Source organism: Cornus florida, unplaced genomic scaffold (assembly GCF_030987335.1).
Source record: "Cornus florida cultivar Cherokee Brave unplaced genomic scaffold, ASM3098733v1 CherokeeBrave_3.0.0_Hap2_Chr01, whole genome shotgun sequence".
In the NCBI taxonomy this organism is placed as follows: domain Eukaryota; kingdom Viridiplantae; phylum Streptophyta; class Magnoliopsida; order Cornales; family Cornaceae; genus Cornus; species Cornus florida.
The window spans coordinates 97417748-97437252 of NW_026775571.1; the positions used below are offsets into that span (position 1 = coordinate 97417748).

General features: G+C 37.6%; 2 protein-coding genes across 4 annotated transcripts in view; one reads left to right on the forward strand and one right to left on the reverse strand.

The window, feature by feature from the left end:
- The window catches only part of LOC132308370 (aminomethyltransferase, mitochondrial), a 5085-nt gene extending 1478 nt beyond the window's left edge, over nucleotides 1–3607 (forward strand). For both annotated transcript variants that reach the window (XM_059806440.1, XM_059806434.1), the window contains exons 2-4: nucleotides 1–494; nucleotides 1486–1604; nucleotides 2967–3607. The exon at nucleotides 1–494 is cut by the window's left edge. In XM_059806440.1, coding sequence (XP_059662423.1) covers nucleotides 1–494; nucleotides 1486–1604; nucleotides 2967–3513 — 1160 coding nt within the window. In that variant the 3' untranslated portion in view covers nucleotides 3514–3607. The remainder of the gene's footprint in view (nucleotides 495–1485; nucleotides 1605–2966) is intronic.
- Nucleotides 3608–7088: 3481 nt separating this feature from the next.
- LOC132308386 (dihydrolipoyllysine-residue succinyltransferase component of 2-oxoglutarate dehydrogenase complex 2, mitochondrial-like) lies at nucleotides 7089–18876 on the reverse strand. Of its 2 annotated transcripts, none has more exons than XM_059806452.1 (15): nucleotides 18704–18876; nucleotides 18346–18413; nucleotides 18098–18175; nucleotides 17152–17203; nucleotides 17002–17029; nucleotides 16675–16745; nucleotides 16494–16568; nucleotides 16307–16362; nucleotides 16174–16218; nucleotides 15776–16060; nucleotides 15586–15680; nucleotides 15251–15341; nucleotides 15009–15119; nucleotides 8119–8313; nucleotides 7089–7619 (listed from the first exon to the last, which is right to left on the reverse strand). In XM_059806452.1, exons 2-15 carry the CDS (start codon nucleotides 18394–18396, stop codon nucleotides 7428–7430), a joined length of 1425 nt encoding a protein of 474 aa, XP_059662435.1. In that variant the 5' UTR covers nucleotides 18397–18413; nucleotides 18704–18876; the 3' UTR covers nucleotides 7089–7427. The 2 variants fall into 2 exon arrangements, with proteins under 2 accessions (XP_059662435.1, XP_059662439.1); XM_059806456.1 differs by lacking the exon at nucleotides 18704–18876 and adding an exon at nucleotides 18633–18682.
- Between the last annotated feature and the right edge of the window lie 629 nt (nucleotides 18877–19505).

Genomic DNA, 19505 nt, shown 5'->3' on the forward strand with positions numbered 1-19505 from the left:
AGGTTGTACCTCGTCGATGCTTTGCCACAGAGTCTGAGCTCAAGAAGACTGTTCTATACGATTTCCATGTTGCCAACGGTGGGAAGATGGTGCCGTTTGCTGGATGGGGCATGCCCATTCAGTACAAGGACTCCATCATGGACTCCACTCTCAACTGTAGGGAAAATGGTAGCCTCTTTGATGTCTCTCACATGTGTGGGCTGAGCCTCAAGGGGAAAGACTGCATCCCATTTCTTGAAAAACTTGTCATTGCTGATGTTGCTGGGCTTAGCCATGGGAATGGGACCTTGACTGTCTTTACCAATGAAAAGGGAGGGGCAATTGATGATTCAGTGATCACCAAGGTGAAGGATGATCACATATACTTGGTTGTGAATGCAGGATGCAGAGATAAGGATCTTGCACACATCGAGGAGCATATGAAGGCATTCAAGGCCAAAGGTGGGGATGTCTCATGGCACATCCATGATGAGAGATCTCTACTAGCTCTCCAGGTCAATTCTCAAATTCACATAATTATAATTATTTAGACATCATGTAAACTAAGTGACTCTATCATCTTGCCATGGCTTTTAAAGTTTGAGAGTTACATGAATTGAGTCTCTAAATAAACAAGGTTGCCATCAAGTAACTAATGGCATGGAATCAGTTTTGGATCTTGTGAAATGCCACTATCACAAATCTTCTTTATTTCTTAAGTGATGGATGCCATTTCCTGTGCTATACAAAATTATAACGATTATCCTTTCTTAAAAATTAAAAATATGACACTATAATAAAATTTTATTTTAATGGGATTCACAGACCCGCCATTATTGTGTCTTTCCTTTTTTCATTTTCTTTTGGGTAAGTAAAAAACACACAATATACCTCTCTCTCTCTCTCTATTTGTTTTTGTTAAGTCATATTATATACTTTTCACCTGCTGCAAAGATGATCTCTTTCATTTGTCTAGTTGGTTTGACTAGATATTATATACATCTAATGTAGGATCTGTAGTAGGTAAGGATATATTTCTTATGTTTTCCAATGCATAAGGCCTTACCCTTACAGAGGGCTTGGAGTTAAACGTGTTCATGCACGTTGTTTTATTTTATTGATTTAGTTTTAACTTTCATACATAAACAGTTTCCTGGATATGATTTATATCAGTATTTTCTCCGTTGGCGTGCTAAAACATGTTGGCAGTGTATGGAGGACAGAAGGAAGTGCTTTCTGTCATTTTTAATTGCTTCATACTTTGTGCCTGCTTCTTCTCATGAAGATTTTCTTGAAGTCTGAGGATAACATACAGTAAATAGGGAATAGACTGTCTGATTTTCAGTTGAAGTCTGATGACACTATTTTTGGGAACAAGTTTTGAACTCATTGATACTGTTATGCTAATGAGAATGAGTGGTGTCATAGTTTCATATGAGTTAATTTTAGTGCATCTACCCTTGTAGTGACATTTATATCAAGTTCTCTTGGTTGCGTCTGCTGCAGGGTCCTCTGGCTGCCCCATCTCTTCAACACCTGACAAAAGAGGATTTGAGCAAGATATACTTCGGGGAGTTTCGGATGTTAGATATCAATGGGGTGCACTGCTTTATCACTAGGACCGGGTATGTTGCTTTTTAGTTTTCTTTTTGAACATGACAATTGAGTATGCATGCGAGCAGATTCAATGATGACTTTGCTATCTGATTTTTGAGCTGTTTACTGTTTTGGCTTTATCATTATAGTCACTTGGTGCAGGGTATGACTTGTACAGCCATTCTCTTCTACTTGAGGTTTGAATGTGTCCTGTGCCCGTGAATGCCATCACGAGCTCAAGAACATTGGTCGAAACCATTCCTTATTTGGACCTCAAGATGCTATGTGAAACAAGCTTATATTAATTTAACCAATTCTTGTTTACAACTTATCAGACACAATTTCCATTTTTACAAGATAACTGTTCCTGATAGGGTCTATTTCATTTCATATTGCTGAACCCTTTCATCTCTCTGTCTCTCCCTCACTCTTTTTATTCTTCTTTTTTTTTTTTTACATAATTAAAGAATTAATGCTTCAGTCTTCATATGTTTCCCATACTGTGAGGCCAATGGTTAAGGAAATCATATTGACAATCTTCTAAAGCTAATACTCGGTTATAAGAATTATAATCTCAACTTACGCATATATCCTGTTTCTGTTAGACATCTTCTTGAACTCGAAGTATAGAGGGACTAATATGAGGATGTAATTTGGTTCACAAGATTAAAAGCTTATCACATGATGCGTTCGAACATTGTCCAAACTTCATTAGTAAAGGCCTGATCCTCCAGGCTTTCAAGTTAGGAAATGTGCTTGAGGTCACCTCTTTCTTTGGATGCTTGTAGAGTCAGGAGCTAGGTTGAACTGAGTTATATCCATCAGTCAGTGTTTAAAATCGAGGACTGGGGTCTGAACACAATACAAGACTGCTTCACTGGTTGGGTTGTCCTTCACGTCAGACTCTTGGGTGCTTTGATGTGATTTATGTCTTCCATGGATCTTAGAGATCCCATTTTTATGAAACATTTCACACTAGCTGATAGCCTAATAGCAAGCTAACCATGGTGCTGAGAGGATGCTGTGTCAGAATTCCAGAATATCAGGCCAGCCAAGTTTAACCTGATCTATTCGTTACCTTGGTATTAGGTGAACATCAAATTAATGTATAGGTGTACCATTTTGTTATAAAAATAACATAAACTATGTTTGCGAATTAACGTATGCTGGTTTATCATGATCCTGAAAAGTCAAAGCAAGCCCCAATTCGGCTTCTCAGAGCCTATCAAAAGTTGAAGCGCCGGGGGGGGGGGGGGGGGGGTGGGAGGGGGTGGGTGGGTGGTGTGAATATCTGTTTTCCAATTGTTTAATTTCCTCCCCTCTTAGAATCTTGTAGGAGTGAGCTATGAAGATTAAATGGTTATCTTTGTGCCTTTTCACGAGATTTTCAGGTATACTGGTGAAGATGGATTTGAAATTTCAGTTCCTTCAGAACACGCAGTGGATCTTGCCAAAGCAATCTTGGAGAAATCTGAAGGGAAGATAAGGTTGACGGGGCTGGGCGCTCGAGACAGTCTCCGGCTCGAGGCTGGACTGTGTTTATATGGTAATGACATGGACCAACACACAACACCTATAGAGGCAGGGCTTACATGGGCAGTAGGGAAGAGAAGAAGAGCCGAGGGTGGTTTTCTTGGTGCGGAGGTGATACTCAAACAGATTGCAGAGGGTCCAAAAATCAGGCGTGTCGGTTTTTTCTCTTCAGGCCCACCTCCCAGAAGCCACAGTGAGATTCAGGATGACCAAGGACAAAACATTGGGGAAGTCACCAGTGGAGGATTCAGTCCTTGCCTCAAGAAGAACATTGCCATGGGGTACGTGAAGTCTGGATACCACAAGGCAGGCACCAAAGCTAAGATTGTGATTCGTGGAAAATCATACGAGGGAACTGTCACAAAAATGCCTTTTGTACCTACAAAATACTACAAGCCATCTTAATTCCTATGGGGTATCTCAAATCCTAGATTTTCTTATCGGTTCCTGACATGTTTATTGAACATACTGCTCTCAATTTTAATCTCCTTTGGATTTTTCCGTGATGTTCATTTTGATTAATTTTTGAAGAGAAAGTATACCCACATTATCTTATATATTATTGATGCTATGGTTAAAGTTTAGGAGGTAGAATTTGAGATGTTTGATTGGAGTCTGAAGGTATTTCGTTCAAATAAAGTCAGAAGTTCGGTATTATCTCTCAGTCCTCCCAAGTGTGACAAGCGGTTGGGTTGATTCTTCGTTATCAAAAAAATATATAGTTGTTTTATGATGAGAACTGTCTGCTCCTTACTTGCTACATGGAGCACTGAAGTGCTTCATAGCGCGCGCACAAAAAGACTTGACCCCTGCATGTGGAAGTAAAATCAATGCTTGATTTATGCATCACTTCTTTGTTCTGTCTGGCTACTCTGACTGCCATTGATGTTTTTACACTTTATCCAACTGCGTAGTACATTGTTTGCAATTATTGTTATTATTATTATTAGGCTTTAAGGGCAAGAAACACTCAAATTCAAAAGGTGCAAAAATAATCCCGTCCATTTTGACTAATTGTTTTTATAAAAATTCCAAAACTGCCCTTCGGCCATGCCCAGAATCGTATCCCAGTTCCGGCCTCCGGTCATGCCCACCCTTAAATTCCGAATCTGTTCTTGCCGCCGTTCAGGTAGTACCAACCAGACCTCAGATAAGTCGCGGTTCCCGTCGAGCAACCTCATAGCCGTGTAACCTCATCGCGGGAAGTCTGACAACACTATACGAGATATTGGAGAGATAATTTCACCATGCTTTTGTTAATACGACAACTATATCGGATGCATTTGTGTAAATATAAACAAATTGCGTGTACAACAATCTAAACGCAAAGATCTAATTCATCAGTGATGCTTGCCATCAATATCAATCAGTGCTAATCGATTTCTATCTTTTTGACTAGACAATGTTTTTTTTACAATTACAACACTATGATATCAGCCATCAAATTTGACCAAATCGCTTTTCTCTACTGTTTCTCTTAAATTCCTGCTAATCTTTAAAATTTTCTTCCTAAGCTAATGCATACAAGTCAATGATCTACACAATAAACTTCAAATTAGTGTACGATTAATAGATGATCCTACACATATTTGCTTTACACATATTTGCTTTATATTCAACCAGATGCATAATAAGCCAAATGGTTGTATTTCAATATTCCGTTCTAAGGCTACACGGTTCTTCGCCTTCTTACAACGCAAAAAGAGGCCGCAAAAGCATTGTTGTAAATGTCAATAAGGCAAAAACTCAATTACAAGTCAATAAGGCGCGATTCCGGCGATGAGGTTGCTCAACGAGGAACCGCGGCTGATCTGAGGTCTGGTTGGTACAATCTGAACGGCGGCTGTGCCGCTCCGGCGGCAAGAACAGATTCGGAATTTGGGGATGGGTATGGCCGGAGGCCGGAACTGGGATACGTCCTGGGCATGGCCGAAGGGCAGTTTTGGAATTTCAATTAAAAAAAAAACAAGAAGGGCAAATTACATCTAACGTCACATTGTTTACATAGAAGTATGAAAAATATAACAGTAAGGTCCAAATTGACTATTTACGTATATAACATAAGGTTCAAATTGAATATGAAAGTTAATTTACATATATAACCTTAAGGCATTTAACCATTATTCAAAAGAAAATTTTGGAAGGAAGTTGATAAGAGTAACTTACGTTTTTATACCCTTCTTGATGGGCTCACTGTTATTTTTTATTACGTGGGCAGTACTTGCTAACTTAAATATGCTCTTTTTTGCCTCGCTAGTTTATGTGTATGGACAGTAAACATGTGTATAAGTTATATGAGCACTTTGTTTTGTAAATTAGTATGCATGGAACATGAATATGCTTGTGGGCACCTTGTTTTGTAAATCAGCATGCATGGAACATGAATATGCTTGTTGACATTGGTACTTGAGAACTTATATGACATAATATTTATGACTTGTTGGTTTGTATATGTTGGTGAATTAGTAAGGATAATATAATATATTGTATCACACTTTCAAAAAATATCACACTACATGACCAACGTCCCTGTCACTAGGATACACAAGCATATAACATGATCATAGTTGAAACACAAAATATAAATATGCTTCTGATGACCATTGTCTTGGCTATTCCTAACATGGCCTAAGCTGTGCAGTTACATGCAAAACATGAGTTAGTGTAAGACATTGGTTTGATGGACCATTGATGTTCCATGCAAAACTTAATTCAAATAGTGGAGGAAAAAGTTTTGCATGGCTGGACGTAGAGATAAAGAGAAAGGGCACTTTTGTCTTTTTTGAATGATGTAATTTCAATTCAATTAATGGACAATTTGGTCTTCTCACAATATCAATGTTATTTATGTCCAAAAGTATAATTACCCTACATTGATTTGATGCATCACTTAAGAGTGAAACCATAAGGGTGGTTGATGAATATATCGCGCATACTTTTATTTAGGTGTACAAAATGAAAACCTCGTGGGTGTTAAATGTAATTTGCCAAAAAAAAAATTAGTCAAAATGGATGAGTAGGGGAGTTTTTGTGCACCAAAAGAAAGAGTGGTGGGTTTTGTGCACCAAAAGAAACTGTAGGGGTTTTTTTTGCACATTTTGAATATGAGGGGTGTTTCTTGCATTTAAGCCTTATTATTATTGGTAATATATGTATTTGAATAGCTAGGTAATTTTGTGAACATATGCTTTTGGTGTTGGAAATGCTCTTTATTGAAAACATGAAATCGAAGCCTTGAAATTGAAATCGAAGAAAAAAAAAAAATTTAAAATTTGAACTAATTTTTTTTCAATTCCTAACATCAGTCCATACTCCCAAATACAAACTATATACGTAGTATATATAAATGCACGCAAGCGATTGCTCTAGAGACATCCTACATTTATTTTATTTTATTCATTTATTTATTTTTATTAGTGAAAGTACCAACTTTCAATATTGGTTGCTGTTGGAGGGATATTCTTTTATCACGACCCAACTCCATATCCAAAGTTCTAAAAGCGAGCAATTCTGATCCAGTCCTGCCCAGTAGACAATTGATTGAAACAGGAGGCAAAATTATGCAACTAATATAAGCATCAAATGCATAATCATATCTTTGAAGCTGGTGTTCAGTCAAGTTAGTCAACGTAGACCTGTTTCTGACGATGTTTGGCAAGGAAGAAGATACGAGAAACACAACTTAGCAATTAAAATCCCTTCACCAAGTGAAAATATATAAAGATCTACAAATTTTCTCCATTAGAATTAAAAATCATTCTCAAAACCAGACATAATCAAGATGTGTTTTAAAAAATCTCACTCCTTCCTTATCTCCACTCTCGTTTCCAATCCCAACCAAGTTCACCTGTGGTCATACAATTGACTGGAAAGTATTAAGTTAATTTCGAGCAGACACATGAAAGGACTTGATTTTGACTCTCTATTTTCATGAAATAAGGTAACAAGCAACAGGTTTCATTAGCAAGTATACGAAAAAATTTGCATCGGTAACCACATTATTTAAGGCCCTCTCACGGCTAAAACGTACCCCAACTACAATAATTCATGTTGCATTCGAGTTCCTTTTGCCTCCTAACAAACACAAACTATAACACTTCATGTAGAACCAAGAAATATGTAAACACTTAATTTAACTCTCCCATTTGCTTGCATAATCATTGTTTGCCGCAACAGAAAAAACTTGATGATGGGTTGAACAACAATGTAACCCCATGAAGTTCTAAGTTGATATATGCATTATTCATCTTCAGAAAAACCGAGTTTACCAAATTTCAAGTATACCAACAAAGAAGAAACAACTGTTGTCTCTGGCACCTTCATACATCAAGAAGCAGCCTCCGAGGGTCCTCCACAACATCTTTGATGCGGCGCAAGAAGAAGACAGCCTCTCTTCCATCGATCAGCCTATGGTCATAAGTTAGTGCAATGTACATCATTGGCCTCGGAAGAACTTGGCCCCCAACAACCATTGGACGGCTTACTATTGAATGCATGCCCAGAATTGCTGACTGCAAAAATTATAGAAAGAAAATAAATAACGCAGCTATTCAGTTCAGATGAAAAATGAAATCCCTCAGCAGTTGGATCAGCATGTATCATTACAATCATATTGCACATGCTAACTACTGGATAACTGCAAATTCCCACCTAGATGAAGAGCTCATTCCAGCAAAAACACATATGCGTATGTGAGTAACATAGACATTTTTCTTTGGTTTGGACAACGTTGGATTTTTTTATTTTTTTTATTTTTTTATTTTTTTTATTTTTAGCATACATCAATCTTGTTCTGTAGTCATGACTGTAGTTTTAAGGTACCATTTAAAATGTTTTTCCTTGGTACCAAGTTGATCCAAATTTAGACAATCAGATCATTGGAACAGCCAGGTCTTTTAACTGTTTATCAAGTGGTTAACAAAATAATCTGGCAGAAATGTGTCAAGTACATGCACAAGGTGAGTTTATCAGAAAAGGAAATAAGGAAACCAGGTCTTTTCAGCATCATACCTGTGGAGGGTTAATGATTGGGGTACTTAAAAGGCTTCCATAAACGCCACCATTAGATATCGTGAATGAGCCTCCAGCCATCTCATCAATTGATATGGAGCCATCACTTGCCTTCTTTGCAAGGGTGTTGATCTCCTTCTCTATGTCAGCAAAGTTCATTCTATCGGCACCACGAACAACCGGAACAACAAGGCCCTTGAAGAACAAACACAGAGGAAGAGACTCAATTGCTTTAATGCCTATGGCAGTTATCAAAATCAACAGATAGACCAAAGAGAAGAATTATTCACGAGACAAGAGGGGACGCTGGTTGTGTTAAAGTTTAAAAAACAAAAAACAATAACAAAAAGCGAAGCAAATAAGAAAGAAATGTGGTTTGACTGCACACGCACACACACACGCGGGCAAACTCTTTCAAAGAAGTAAAAAAGTAGGGAAGAAAGGAAGAAAAAAAAAAAAAGAAAAAAGAAAAAGCACCACATGCCCACTTGGCAGAGGAAGAAGGAAAGTAAAGCTTGTCAATTCCCTTGGTATATTTATACAGAATTACAGAGATCTCCTAATGGGCCAAAAATACTAGGAAGGATCTCCTCACAATCAAATAACTTAAGTCAATATACAATATTGAGAGAACACAGAAAATTTCCTACAAATGATTTGTCAATATAAATTTATTATAGAGGCGGTGTATGGCCAACAATAGTTGAATAAAACAAAATAAGCGTCCAACCAAAGATGAAAACAAAAACAGCTTCAAGCTTACCAGTTAAGGTTAATGTAAATTGAAAATCTAAAAGAATTATGATTTATGAGTAAATTTTTAGGATGAAAAGAGTTACACAAAAACCTACATCAAAACACATGGAAAGTGTTGAGAAAAGATCATACACCAAGAAAATTCGCAGCACTTCCAAGAAAGTATGGGCAAAAAAAATGTCAACATGAACAAGAGTATTTTAGTTGGATGATGACTGAATTATTTTTTCATCAAAATGCACAAGTGGCGCAAACCACAAAGGTTCACTTCGCTGGTCTAGAAATGTTAATGAATATCATGTCAAAATGCATGAAAGATAAATAAAATTAACCTCACTATTTGCTTCTTCTTCTTTCTTTATTATTATTATTTTTTTCTATTGGTGGTGGGTTTGCCACATAAGCACCACAGATAAAGCTTTTCACCATTTCAAGACTTTGCATGTCATCCCAAGAGAACTTCGAAGAGACCTGACTGCATATCTCACCAGCAATTATAATGACATTCTCCACCTCACCCCACTACTCCACCATGGTGGGGCAAAAATCCACCTCACCATGTTTGCACTCCATATGATAATTCTCAAATTGACTAGTGGGCCAGACCCATGCTACACCATCGTTCACTCTACAGCTAAACAACACATGGATTTGGGAGCGAGCACAACAGGGAGCTTCAGTGTGCAGTGATCAGTGTGGCCAACCTTGTGATATGCAGTCAAGCCATAGCCCAATGAATTTTATAGGGATGCTTGACTCGGTGACTAAAGTCCAGGACTCACTGAAGCAACCTCCTTCAAAAGTCTAACTTTCCACCTCAACTTGACTACAAAAGAGAGGTCACATGAATTTCAAATTAGAAATGTTCAATATGACATTGCAATACCTTGTTCGATTATACCTGTTATACATGGCGACTATTTTATTGGACCACCAAAACTACTCTGGTAGCTTGCTTAAGACGATTCACTGCTCGAAGCTACCCTAGCGCTGCACTGGCCAACCCATCACTTTTCCACCTTTATAGCAACAATGCCAACCTATCTAGGTTCAAATCAAATGATCACAATACATGTGATGCCAACCCATTGGACCACCATAGAGACACAAGACATGATATTATAAGACCCCACTATCAGAGGTTTTTAGTTATAGAACCTTGAGACAGGTATCCACTAATAAACAAATTGAGTTGAGCAGTTTTATTGCTCAAAATCAGTGGCAGTTTGATGATATTCCACTTGTGGTTCAACAATTTTTGAAGCAATTTAGGATTTATGGTGGAGAGGACCAGTTATTGTGGAACGACAAATCTTTTACCTTTAAAGCTGCTTGGGACTCTTGTAGGGATTCAAATCCTGAAGTTTCTTGGTTTGGTTTGGCTTGGAATGGGGGTAGACCTCGATGGTCTGTGTATAGTGCTTTGATTATTCAAAATGCTGTCTTAACTGGTGCAAACTTGCAGCGTAGAGGTATCTCCTTAGCTTCCAGATGTGGTCTGTGTGGCAGTAGTGAAGAACATGTCGATCACATGTTTGTGAAATGTGTGTATGCTTGGGAGGTCTGGTGTGGTTTGGCTGGTATGTTTCATTGGAGTGTTCAAAAGTTGCACTCTGTTAGTTCCTGCAGCTCTGCAAACTCAATTTCACATTAAATCTTGCAGAAGCAAGGATCACAAGATGTTGTTTACAGCTGCTATATATTACTTATGGAATGAAAGGAATGGTAGACTTCATACTGATGTTATTAGGTCTCCTTCATTTCTAGTTAAATGCATTGTTTGGGATGTTCTTGATATAGCTGGAATTTGCCAAGATTTTTTAAGTTCATAGGAGTTTGAGGTTGTTGCAGGTTTGTCTGCACTGCCCTAGATGTCCTTGCATGTTTTAGTGAAGGAATGCCTTTACTTTCTTCTTGTACTAATTTGTTATATTTTATAAAATTTTCTTCATTTAGGGGGGAAAAAAAAAAAACGAAAGAAAGAGAGATATATTATAAGACCCCACATTAGCATGAGCACTGCCCTGATCTCACCTATAAACTATAATAGGCCTCTACAGTACATTTAGAAACCCAAAAAAATAAAAAAATAAATGAATCAATCACTTAAGTTCTGTCAAGTGGTGCCTCATCCAATGTCCTTTTAACACCGGGAGTAACCTACACAGTACAACAATACAGTATATTAACAACACCAAACATATTGGCAGTCACATAGGCTGCCATGGCAGCTCATACTGTGTTTACCAAGCCTACACGATTGTTACAGCATCATCAACTATGCCACTTACCTCAGTCTGGCCTGCAAGTCTCTCTATAAACGTTGTGGCCACGTCTAGACAAGGGATGCCTGCTGGTTCGTATATGACTCTCACCAAAGTCAAGTTCCTTCTTCAGCAACAGCGCTCTTAGCATTCCCTCACTGCCACAGAACTTAGCTTTCAGCCTCCTCAGTAAAATTGCTAACCGGCCATTACCATACAGCTGCATCTCTCCAAAGCTTCAATTCCATGGCAGAAAGGGCAAATCTAGAGCCTAGAGAGAAAGTAGCCTGACTTATCAAGTCAAAATTGAGTTACTCAGTCAAACTGAATCCAATTGCACATGCTAGTTTCCAAGTCACTGACCTTGAGCCATGTTCCATCTTTTCATGATAACATCTCATCAGCGAGTTCTGTTAGACCACTCACTAAATAGGTCCAGAAATTTAGAGGGCTCATTAAATTCGGTGATCATCCAATGACGTGTAAAAATGATGACAACCAACTCTGTGTTCAAGGGATGCTAAAATATTATAGAGTTCACTTCATGAACCTCACATTGTCCCCTTTCTCCAACCTCATTATGGTTATCTGAAATCTCACAAAGGACATTCATCTTTAAATTAAGATTAGCACTAAAGGACTACCAGCAGCAAGATCAAAGTGACCAGTAGCCTGACCTCGTAACCCAGTGAACTCAACCTCAAATCTCCCTTGTTCTATGATCAACACTTGCAGCGAAGCTACCAAAAGAAAGCACCAGACAACTCAGCACTTTTTCACCAAGCCATCATGGAACAGGTTGACAAGTGAGATGAAGCCCCTTTACATACCCATCTATCATCATAGACAACGACTCATAGCTTGATGCATGGCTATCAATGTGGCCCACCTCATAATACGCAGTCAGACCATAACCCACTAGGATTTGAGGGGTATTTGGCTCAGTTGCTGAACTCCAAGGGTTTCAGAGATGACCTCCCTCAAGGTCAACACTTCCACCTTGACGTGACTTAGATATAGACATTACATCACTTTCAGACAACATACCTACTATATGACATGGCCTCATTCTATTGGACTATACCTATTACATGTGCACTCTTCCATGGACTACCCCACTGACACCAGAATGGCTACCAGGCCTCGCATTTTCACCTCAATAGCCGCAATGTCATTCTTGCAGCCTGGTGCACATGAAAGCATCCCGTTGGGCCATGGTAGGGACACTTGGCATGACATCTTGAGACCCCATCACAACATAAGCACTGCCTTGGTTTCAACCATTAACTATGAATTGGCCACAACTATTCATTTACAAGGAGCTTAGGGCTTTTAAGAACCAGAACAGACCCTATAACAAATTGAACAGAATTCTATCCTAGACAGCCTTGAGAACACTGAAATAGATCCAGACCTTCTTACACTTGGACCACTCATGGGGCAAACAGCTGATCTTGAGGAGTTAGTGGTGAGCTTGGCACTGCTGCACTCTCTATCTTATACAAGTCAGCATTGACTTTCATCTAACCTAGTTCACCTGGGACCTACACTATATCATGTATAATTCCTCCACTTCCTAAGGCACGAGAACCCACTTTTGGTAAGTCTCCTCCTCAAAGTTTTGGATGTGTAAAACATGGAAAGTAGAATGAAGATGCCAGCTGACTTAGCTGGGAAGGCAAGTTGATGATAATAATGCATGCTTGGGAGTGGGTTGCTTGGAAGTCTGAAACCATCTTCAACCGTAATATCCTTTCTTTATTCCATAAATGTGTGATATATATAAATATATATATATAGAGAGAGAGGGAGAGGGACACAGAATAAAGTTTTTTATTAACTATGGAACCACAAAAGCCGTGATATGGTAAGAAGCTTATTGTACAAACAATATATATTGCTTCATAAACCATGACAAAACATTTCTTCTGAGTGTCAGCAAAACCAATTCCTGATACTATTAATTAGTACCATATGCAATTTGCTAAATTGCTAAGTAAGTGTGTTCTTTTACAATTGTGGAGGACGGCAAGGGGGTTGGGATGAATAATTATTACTTCAAAACTACTTAAGGTTTGGACAAGCTAAACAATAAGATTGCTGTCCAATAAACCATCATATGAAAAAGCTGTAAGCATGCGTCTGTATTTAAAACACAGCTATAATGCTTAAAACACATCATCACCGCAAAAGCTACAGAGTAGCATACAAGATAAAGCTTTTATTAACTTCACAAAAAAATTAACTATGGACACCACAAAACCTGTGACATGGTAAGTAGTTCATTGTACAAACAATACCTATTGCTTGATAGACCATGTAATTACCGTCCTTTGCAATCTCAGCCGAAAAACAATTCTTGATACTTTAATCATAGGTACCATGCCTCAGGATGGCAAATTGCACCGCCCCAGCCCCTATTGAGACGGATTTGGGGGATACGGGACAGGGATGGGGAGAAAATAAAAATCTGCGCGAGGGCGGGGAAAGGGTAACCTGCCCTGCCCCATTTACAGTATCAAATTACTTTAGTGCAATTATATTCACTTAAACTTACTTTACTGAAACCCTACTTTTCATCTCATTATCCAGTCGGCTCTCTCCGTCTCTCTCACTCTCTGCCATCTTTTCTCACTCTCTCCATTTCCGGCTGTCTTCTCCCCCTCCCTATCCATGGCATAGGCTCGTAGCCATCTTTCTCTCGCTCTAATTGATGGTCGTTGCTCTCACCATCTCCAGCCCATTCTGGTGGGCTCGTCTTCCTTCTGTCACTCTTTTGGTGGGTTCCAATGGCCATCACTCTATCCAATGGCTGGTTAAGTAGCAACTACTCTTTAACCCTTTCGATACCCATGTACAGTTATACACAACAAAAGAGCAGAAGATAAACTCGACAGAGTTTGTGGATTTGTCTCGTTTTACTGGAGGTGGAGACTCCAATTACAGCCAAACAAAAGCCATTGATATGAGTTGCAAAAACCAGATCTTCCATATCTTAGGTCAGTTTGAAGCCTTGATCTCCGACATCACTTTGTAATATATACGTATATTTGTTTACATGTATTTATATTTGTTTATATGTATTTATAATACGGCTTTATTAATCCATAATCTCAAACATCCGCATCATTCCTTCGTATTTTTATTAGGGATTTAACAGGGTGGGGAGGGGGAGGCACGAGAGCGAGCTTAGTGTTTCTAATTGGGGTCAGTTATGGGCATGGAGGATCATTTCTAAAATTGGGATAGGGAGGGGATGCGTTGCCCTATCTTAAACGGGGCAGAGATGGAGAAGGGAACCCCGCCTCATTGCCATTCCTCATGCCTATGAGGTAATTAGTAAGTAAACTTCTTTTTCAGTTGCAGGGAAGGGGGGGTACGTAGCAACTACATAAATTTTTGGCAAGCATAAAGATAAGATGGGGTGTCCTATCTTAAACAGAGCGTGGTTTTTCTACACTGTCCCTTATTGCAATAAGGCTTAAACTGCATTGTCACACTGCTCACCCTTTATTATTTAACCTATTAGTAGACGTATAAACAATGAATCGACATCATTCTTGTTATATATCTAGTGCGTATTCATATCTCAATTAGGCTCAAATTGTTCCTTTTCATCTATTCAAAACATATAATGCCATGGTTCCTTACTTTGACAGGGTACGAATGTCTAAATTTGATAATTGTTTTAGGGGAGTCCATCATGCAATCAAAAGAATTGATCTTATTGAGAAATCGACATCCGACTCCATACCTTTGAAGGAACAAGAGAACAAAAAATCACAATTGACTAATTCCATTATTTTGGGACACCCAGATGTTCTATCATTTAGTCACAAATCATTTCAATCAATCAGAATAGCAACAGACCTTTGGTGTACCAACAGCAATACTAATATCAACATAATCTCTATAAATGATGTCATCCCCATCAATAACAGCATTAATGATCGGCTGATTCTGAAGCCCACTAACAGCAGCCTGAAACGAAAATAAAAAATAAAAAATTATAATTGAGAACTGGAAGATAGGCACTCGAACATGCAGGCACAAGCGCACAAGTGCGACCTGCAAATGTAATGAGCCGAATCACCTCAAAAGACAATACTTACTTTGACAAATCCCGACATAAATCCTAACTTCACCCCATGTTTCTCCAGAAAAGCATCTTTATAATCAGAACGGAGCTTCATCAGATTAGTCCTAAATAGGCCAATATGTCAATGTCAAATTAAGAACTTTGCAGGGGAAAACTGCATATTACACTGATGAAAGCAAAAAATTATTGAATCGTTTAAACAATTTTATCACATTTCATATATCTTCAAACAATATACAGATGGATTCAAACCCTTGGATAATCATAAATGACCACAAGAAAGATCAAGTAATTTTAAAGGTAACCACGTCAATTGACATTCTAAGTTGATAAGACAAATGTACTTACATATCAACTTCATTAAATGTAGTCAACATTGCAAATGTATTCTGCGAGTCTTTCAAACGTGTCGCAACACGTTTTCTGAGTCTTGTCATTGGGACCTGCAAGCATAATTAATAAACAGGAGTGTATTTAAAAGTTAAAGTAAAAATGTCATGGCATACTTCAGTAAACTATTAGGAATTGTGATGCTTACTCTTCGTTCCCTTTCCTTTGGAGGAAGTTGAGGTTCTGTGGCACTGTGTTTAGAAGGTGGTGGAGAAGGTGCTGCAGGCTTCTTCTTAGGCATCTCCTTGGTAGGAGATGTTTCTGTTTTGGGCATTTTCTTGTCTACTTTCTCCTTTTCTGCAGGAGCTTGTTCAGATGCTGAGGCGCTAGGTGTCTTCTCTGATGGAGCCACATGTGTTGCACCTTCACCAGACTTTGAAATGACTGCTATTATTGTTCCTGGTTCCACAGTATCACCTTCTTTGGCTACAAACTACAAATATTATATGGATAACATAACATGTTCCGAAGCATATGTATTTCAGCAAGGTAGCATAAAAATAAATAAACTAGTAACTGATGATGGAATCCCCACTGAAACTCTACCTTTTGGATGACACCAGATTCAGGACTTGCCACATCAATGGTCACCTGATTGAAGCATATGAAAGCTATTTAGTCCTGAATATGATACTTTGCAAAGGTCAAGAACATCCAATTAATGTGACTTAAAAATTACCTTATCAGTTTCAATTTGGGCGATTGGCTCATCAACATTTACATGATCACCAGGGTCTGCACCCAATTAATCATAGAATGTGTCCCAGTGAGATTTAGTGCACATAAAATCTACGATGTAGAATTAACAAACACATAAATGGATCTTAACACGAGAATAGTGAAATCGGTTATCTAATACAACATACTCTTCAAAAATGTGGATAGGGTTCCATCAGAAATGGATTCACCCATAAAAGGGACAACAGCATCAACCAGGTCGCCTTCATTACAGAAAAAGAGAATTTTGAGTTTATGCTCGTGTAAAAAAACAATATGACACATGTTCAGAACAGAAAAACTCATGAAAGAGTCATGAAAATATTGTACCATTGTCCGAAGAGAATGACCTACTCCACATTTGGATGGGGAAATCTGTTTGACGAAATGATCCAACATCCCTGTACACCATTAAAATATTAAAGGAAACACAAATGCCAAAAACTTTATATAACAATAGATAATAAAGATGCTCAAAGAAATGGAAAAACTCTTTTTTCTTCCCTTTATTTCTTCTTCTGGTTAGTTCCTCCCAAAAATTAATGTGTTAGAGACAACATATAAAAATATTATATTAAAAAAACTCAGTATTAAGCCTAAAAAATTAATTAAGGACCAAAAAAGAAGGAAATAAAGAAAAAAAGAATTGTTGCTAACCTTCCAGGTTTCACATGAATCTGACGACCTGAGTATAGGAAATATGAAGGAATCAATAACAAAAAGAGAGCACATTCACATTTAAAAAGTCACTTTAACCCAGAATAAAAAGTCCCATTCAATTGGTTACAATAATGTTAGCCAACTCACCATGTTGAAAGAAGTGCCGCACAAGTTTTGGTCCCCCTCCAAGATTAAGTGTCTGCATTGGTGCCCATAGAATAAATCAAGTAAATTTTATGGTGAAGGAAACCCAAGCAAACCATAGTTTCAAGTCAAGCGCAGCACTAAGAAACAGACGAAAAAGAGGGAGAGCCAAGATTTTGTATAGAATGCAAATATCATTAACGAATTCTGTTCAAATTAACTGTTCAATTATGTGACCAGGGATTTATAAACATATAAAATACTACTTAAGAATTTTGAAACCTAATGTGAGTGCTGATAGAGAGAATGAACAGAAATTTTCAGTTTAACCATAAATCATAAGTGGCGTCTTTAGCTATGGCCAAATAATGTTATATAGTAAGATAACTCTTAAGCTCTTCCCTGACCCAAAACATTGCCTACATAGATTATAGGATAAGAAGTCAGACCAAATCATCATAAATTTACTACCCGGAACAATTGGGCAATTCAGAAGAATACAATTTGGAAAAATTCAGTGAAAGTTGCCGTATACAACAACAACAACCAAGTCTTTTCCCAATTACTTGGGGTCAACTATATGAATCCCATGTTTCCATTCCGCTCTATTTAAGGCCATAACCTCAGTCATGCCTTATATCAAGAAAAATTATGGAAATTTGGGCTGCCCAGAAGTTGTCACAAAAACATCAGTATTTACAAAATCCACCAATAGGCAAAAAAAATCCAAACAAATAAATAAAGTTGTTAACTACCTACAATATCATGTCTCCCAAACATATAATAGTTTCTAAAAAATAAAATCCAAATTTATCAACACAGCAATGAAATATGGACTGATCCACGACACCACCACCTATAAGTTTAATTACTTTCCAGTGTGTGTAATGCTATAAAAATAAAACAACAAGTGCAAATGAGATAAACTAAACACCACCACCAGAGCTACCTCATTCCCTGTGGTAGTGGCAATGTCCCGCGACTGCACCACCGCAGGTCGAATCCTCCCCAATGACTGTTGTATGCCCTGAAACAAACATGCTATAAATTATATTTCTAAGAAAGCAGTTCACATATGTGCATGTCAATGTATATGTACTAACAATTAGTAGATCTAAGTAATGTCGAAAATAAAATATACACATACAATATAGAGTTTATGTATGTGTGTGTATATATGCAGTGTAATATACTTACCGACGCAGGGCCACCAGAAGCAACTTTTCGCCTTACAATTGCCCACATCATTCCAGTTATCAGCTTATCTAACAAAATCAATGATTGAACATTAAAACGTTAATGAACTTTGTTCAAACTCTTTGAAATTTTAGATGGTCAGATCACAGCAACAAAAGGGGTTTCAAAATATTGAAAAAATTATGAAAAAATCGATTCAGTTTGTACACAAAGCTCAATCATACAAAAACCCTTGAAATAATCATTAATAAATATAAAAAACTGTGAAATAAATAAAAATAAAAAACCTTGATGTATTGGTTATTAGCCAACGAAAACACATCGTATATACATATATAATTTGGTAAAGAAGTTGTACCTTGTAGAAGGTGATTTGACAATTCAAAAGAGATGGAAGGTCTTGATGGCTTTCTTTTGCTCTTACTTGTAAAATGGGAAGCGACTAGAATAATACATTACTTTTAGAGAGAGAAAACATTACTTTTAGAGAGAGAGAGAGAGGGGTGACGCGGAGGGCTGCTGATATGGGCAATTTCCTGTTTACTACCATTTATTTGTTTATTTCCCTTAATGGCATTTTGAGTGTGCAATTTTGACTTGTGACGGGAATGTAAAGCTGGGAGATCGTGGCTCATGTGAACAGTAAACTTAAGTTAAGTTTGAGTGTCGACATTTCCCTGGGCCAGGCCTGCCCAGCCCAGCACGACAGGCCTGTATGTAGGCCCATAAGCCAGGCACACTTTTTTTTTTTTAATTATTTTTTTTGTGATAAATTATACTGAACTCCTTAAGTTTGGACAAAACAATATTTATTACTCTAACCTTTCTTAAAAGTCGTTTTTTTCAAGATTGAGGAACAGGTTTAAGGGAGATCAGAATAATAAAAGTTGATTGGTCTACTTTTGTGATATTTGCCCAAACATCAAAAAGAAGTCAAAGTAATTTACCATTTCTTTTTAATAAAAGACTATTTTAAATAATAATACATCTATTCAAAATTGAACTCACAATGAGATAGAGTGCAAATTGTTAGATTCACTAAAAATATATATATACTTATTAATTTATAAACATATGATTCAACTTTGGTGTACAAAAATATTTTTATTTAACTATAAATTTCATAAATGTTGAAGATCTTACTTGATCCTAAAGAGAAC

Coding starts and splice junctions, on each gene's coding strand:
- LOC132308386 (XM_059806452.1), bottom strand. CDS start 18,396: ATGATGTGGGCAATTGTAAGGCGAAAAGTTGCTTCTGGTGGCCCTGCG. Junction 18,176..18,345: donor CTTCTGGTGGCCCTGCGTCG/GTAAGTATATTA, acceptor TGTTTGTTTCAG/GGCATACAACAGTCATTGGG. Junction 17,204..18,097: donor CCACTACCACAGGGAATGAG/GTAGCTCTGGTG, acceptor GCACCAATGCAG/ACACTTAATCTTGGAGGGGG.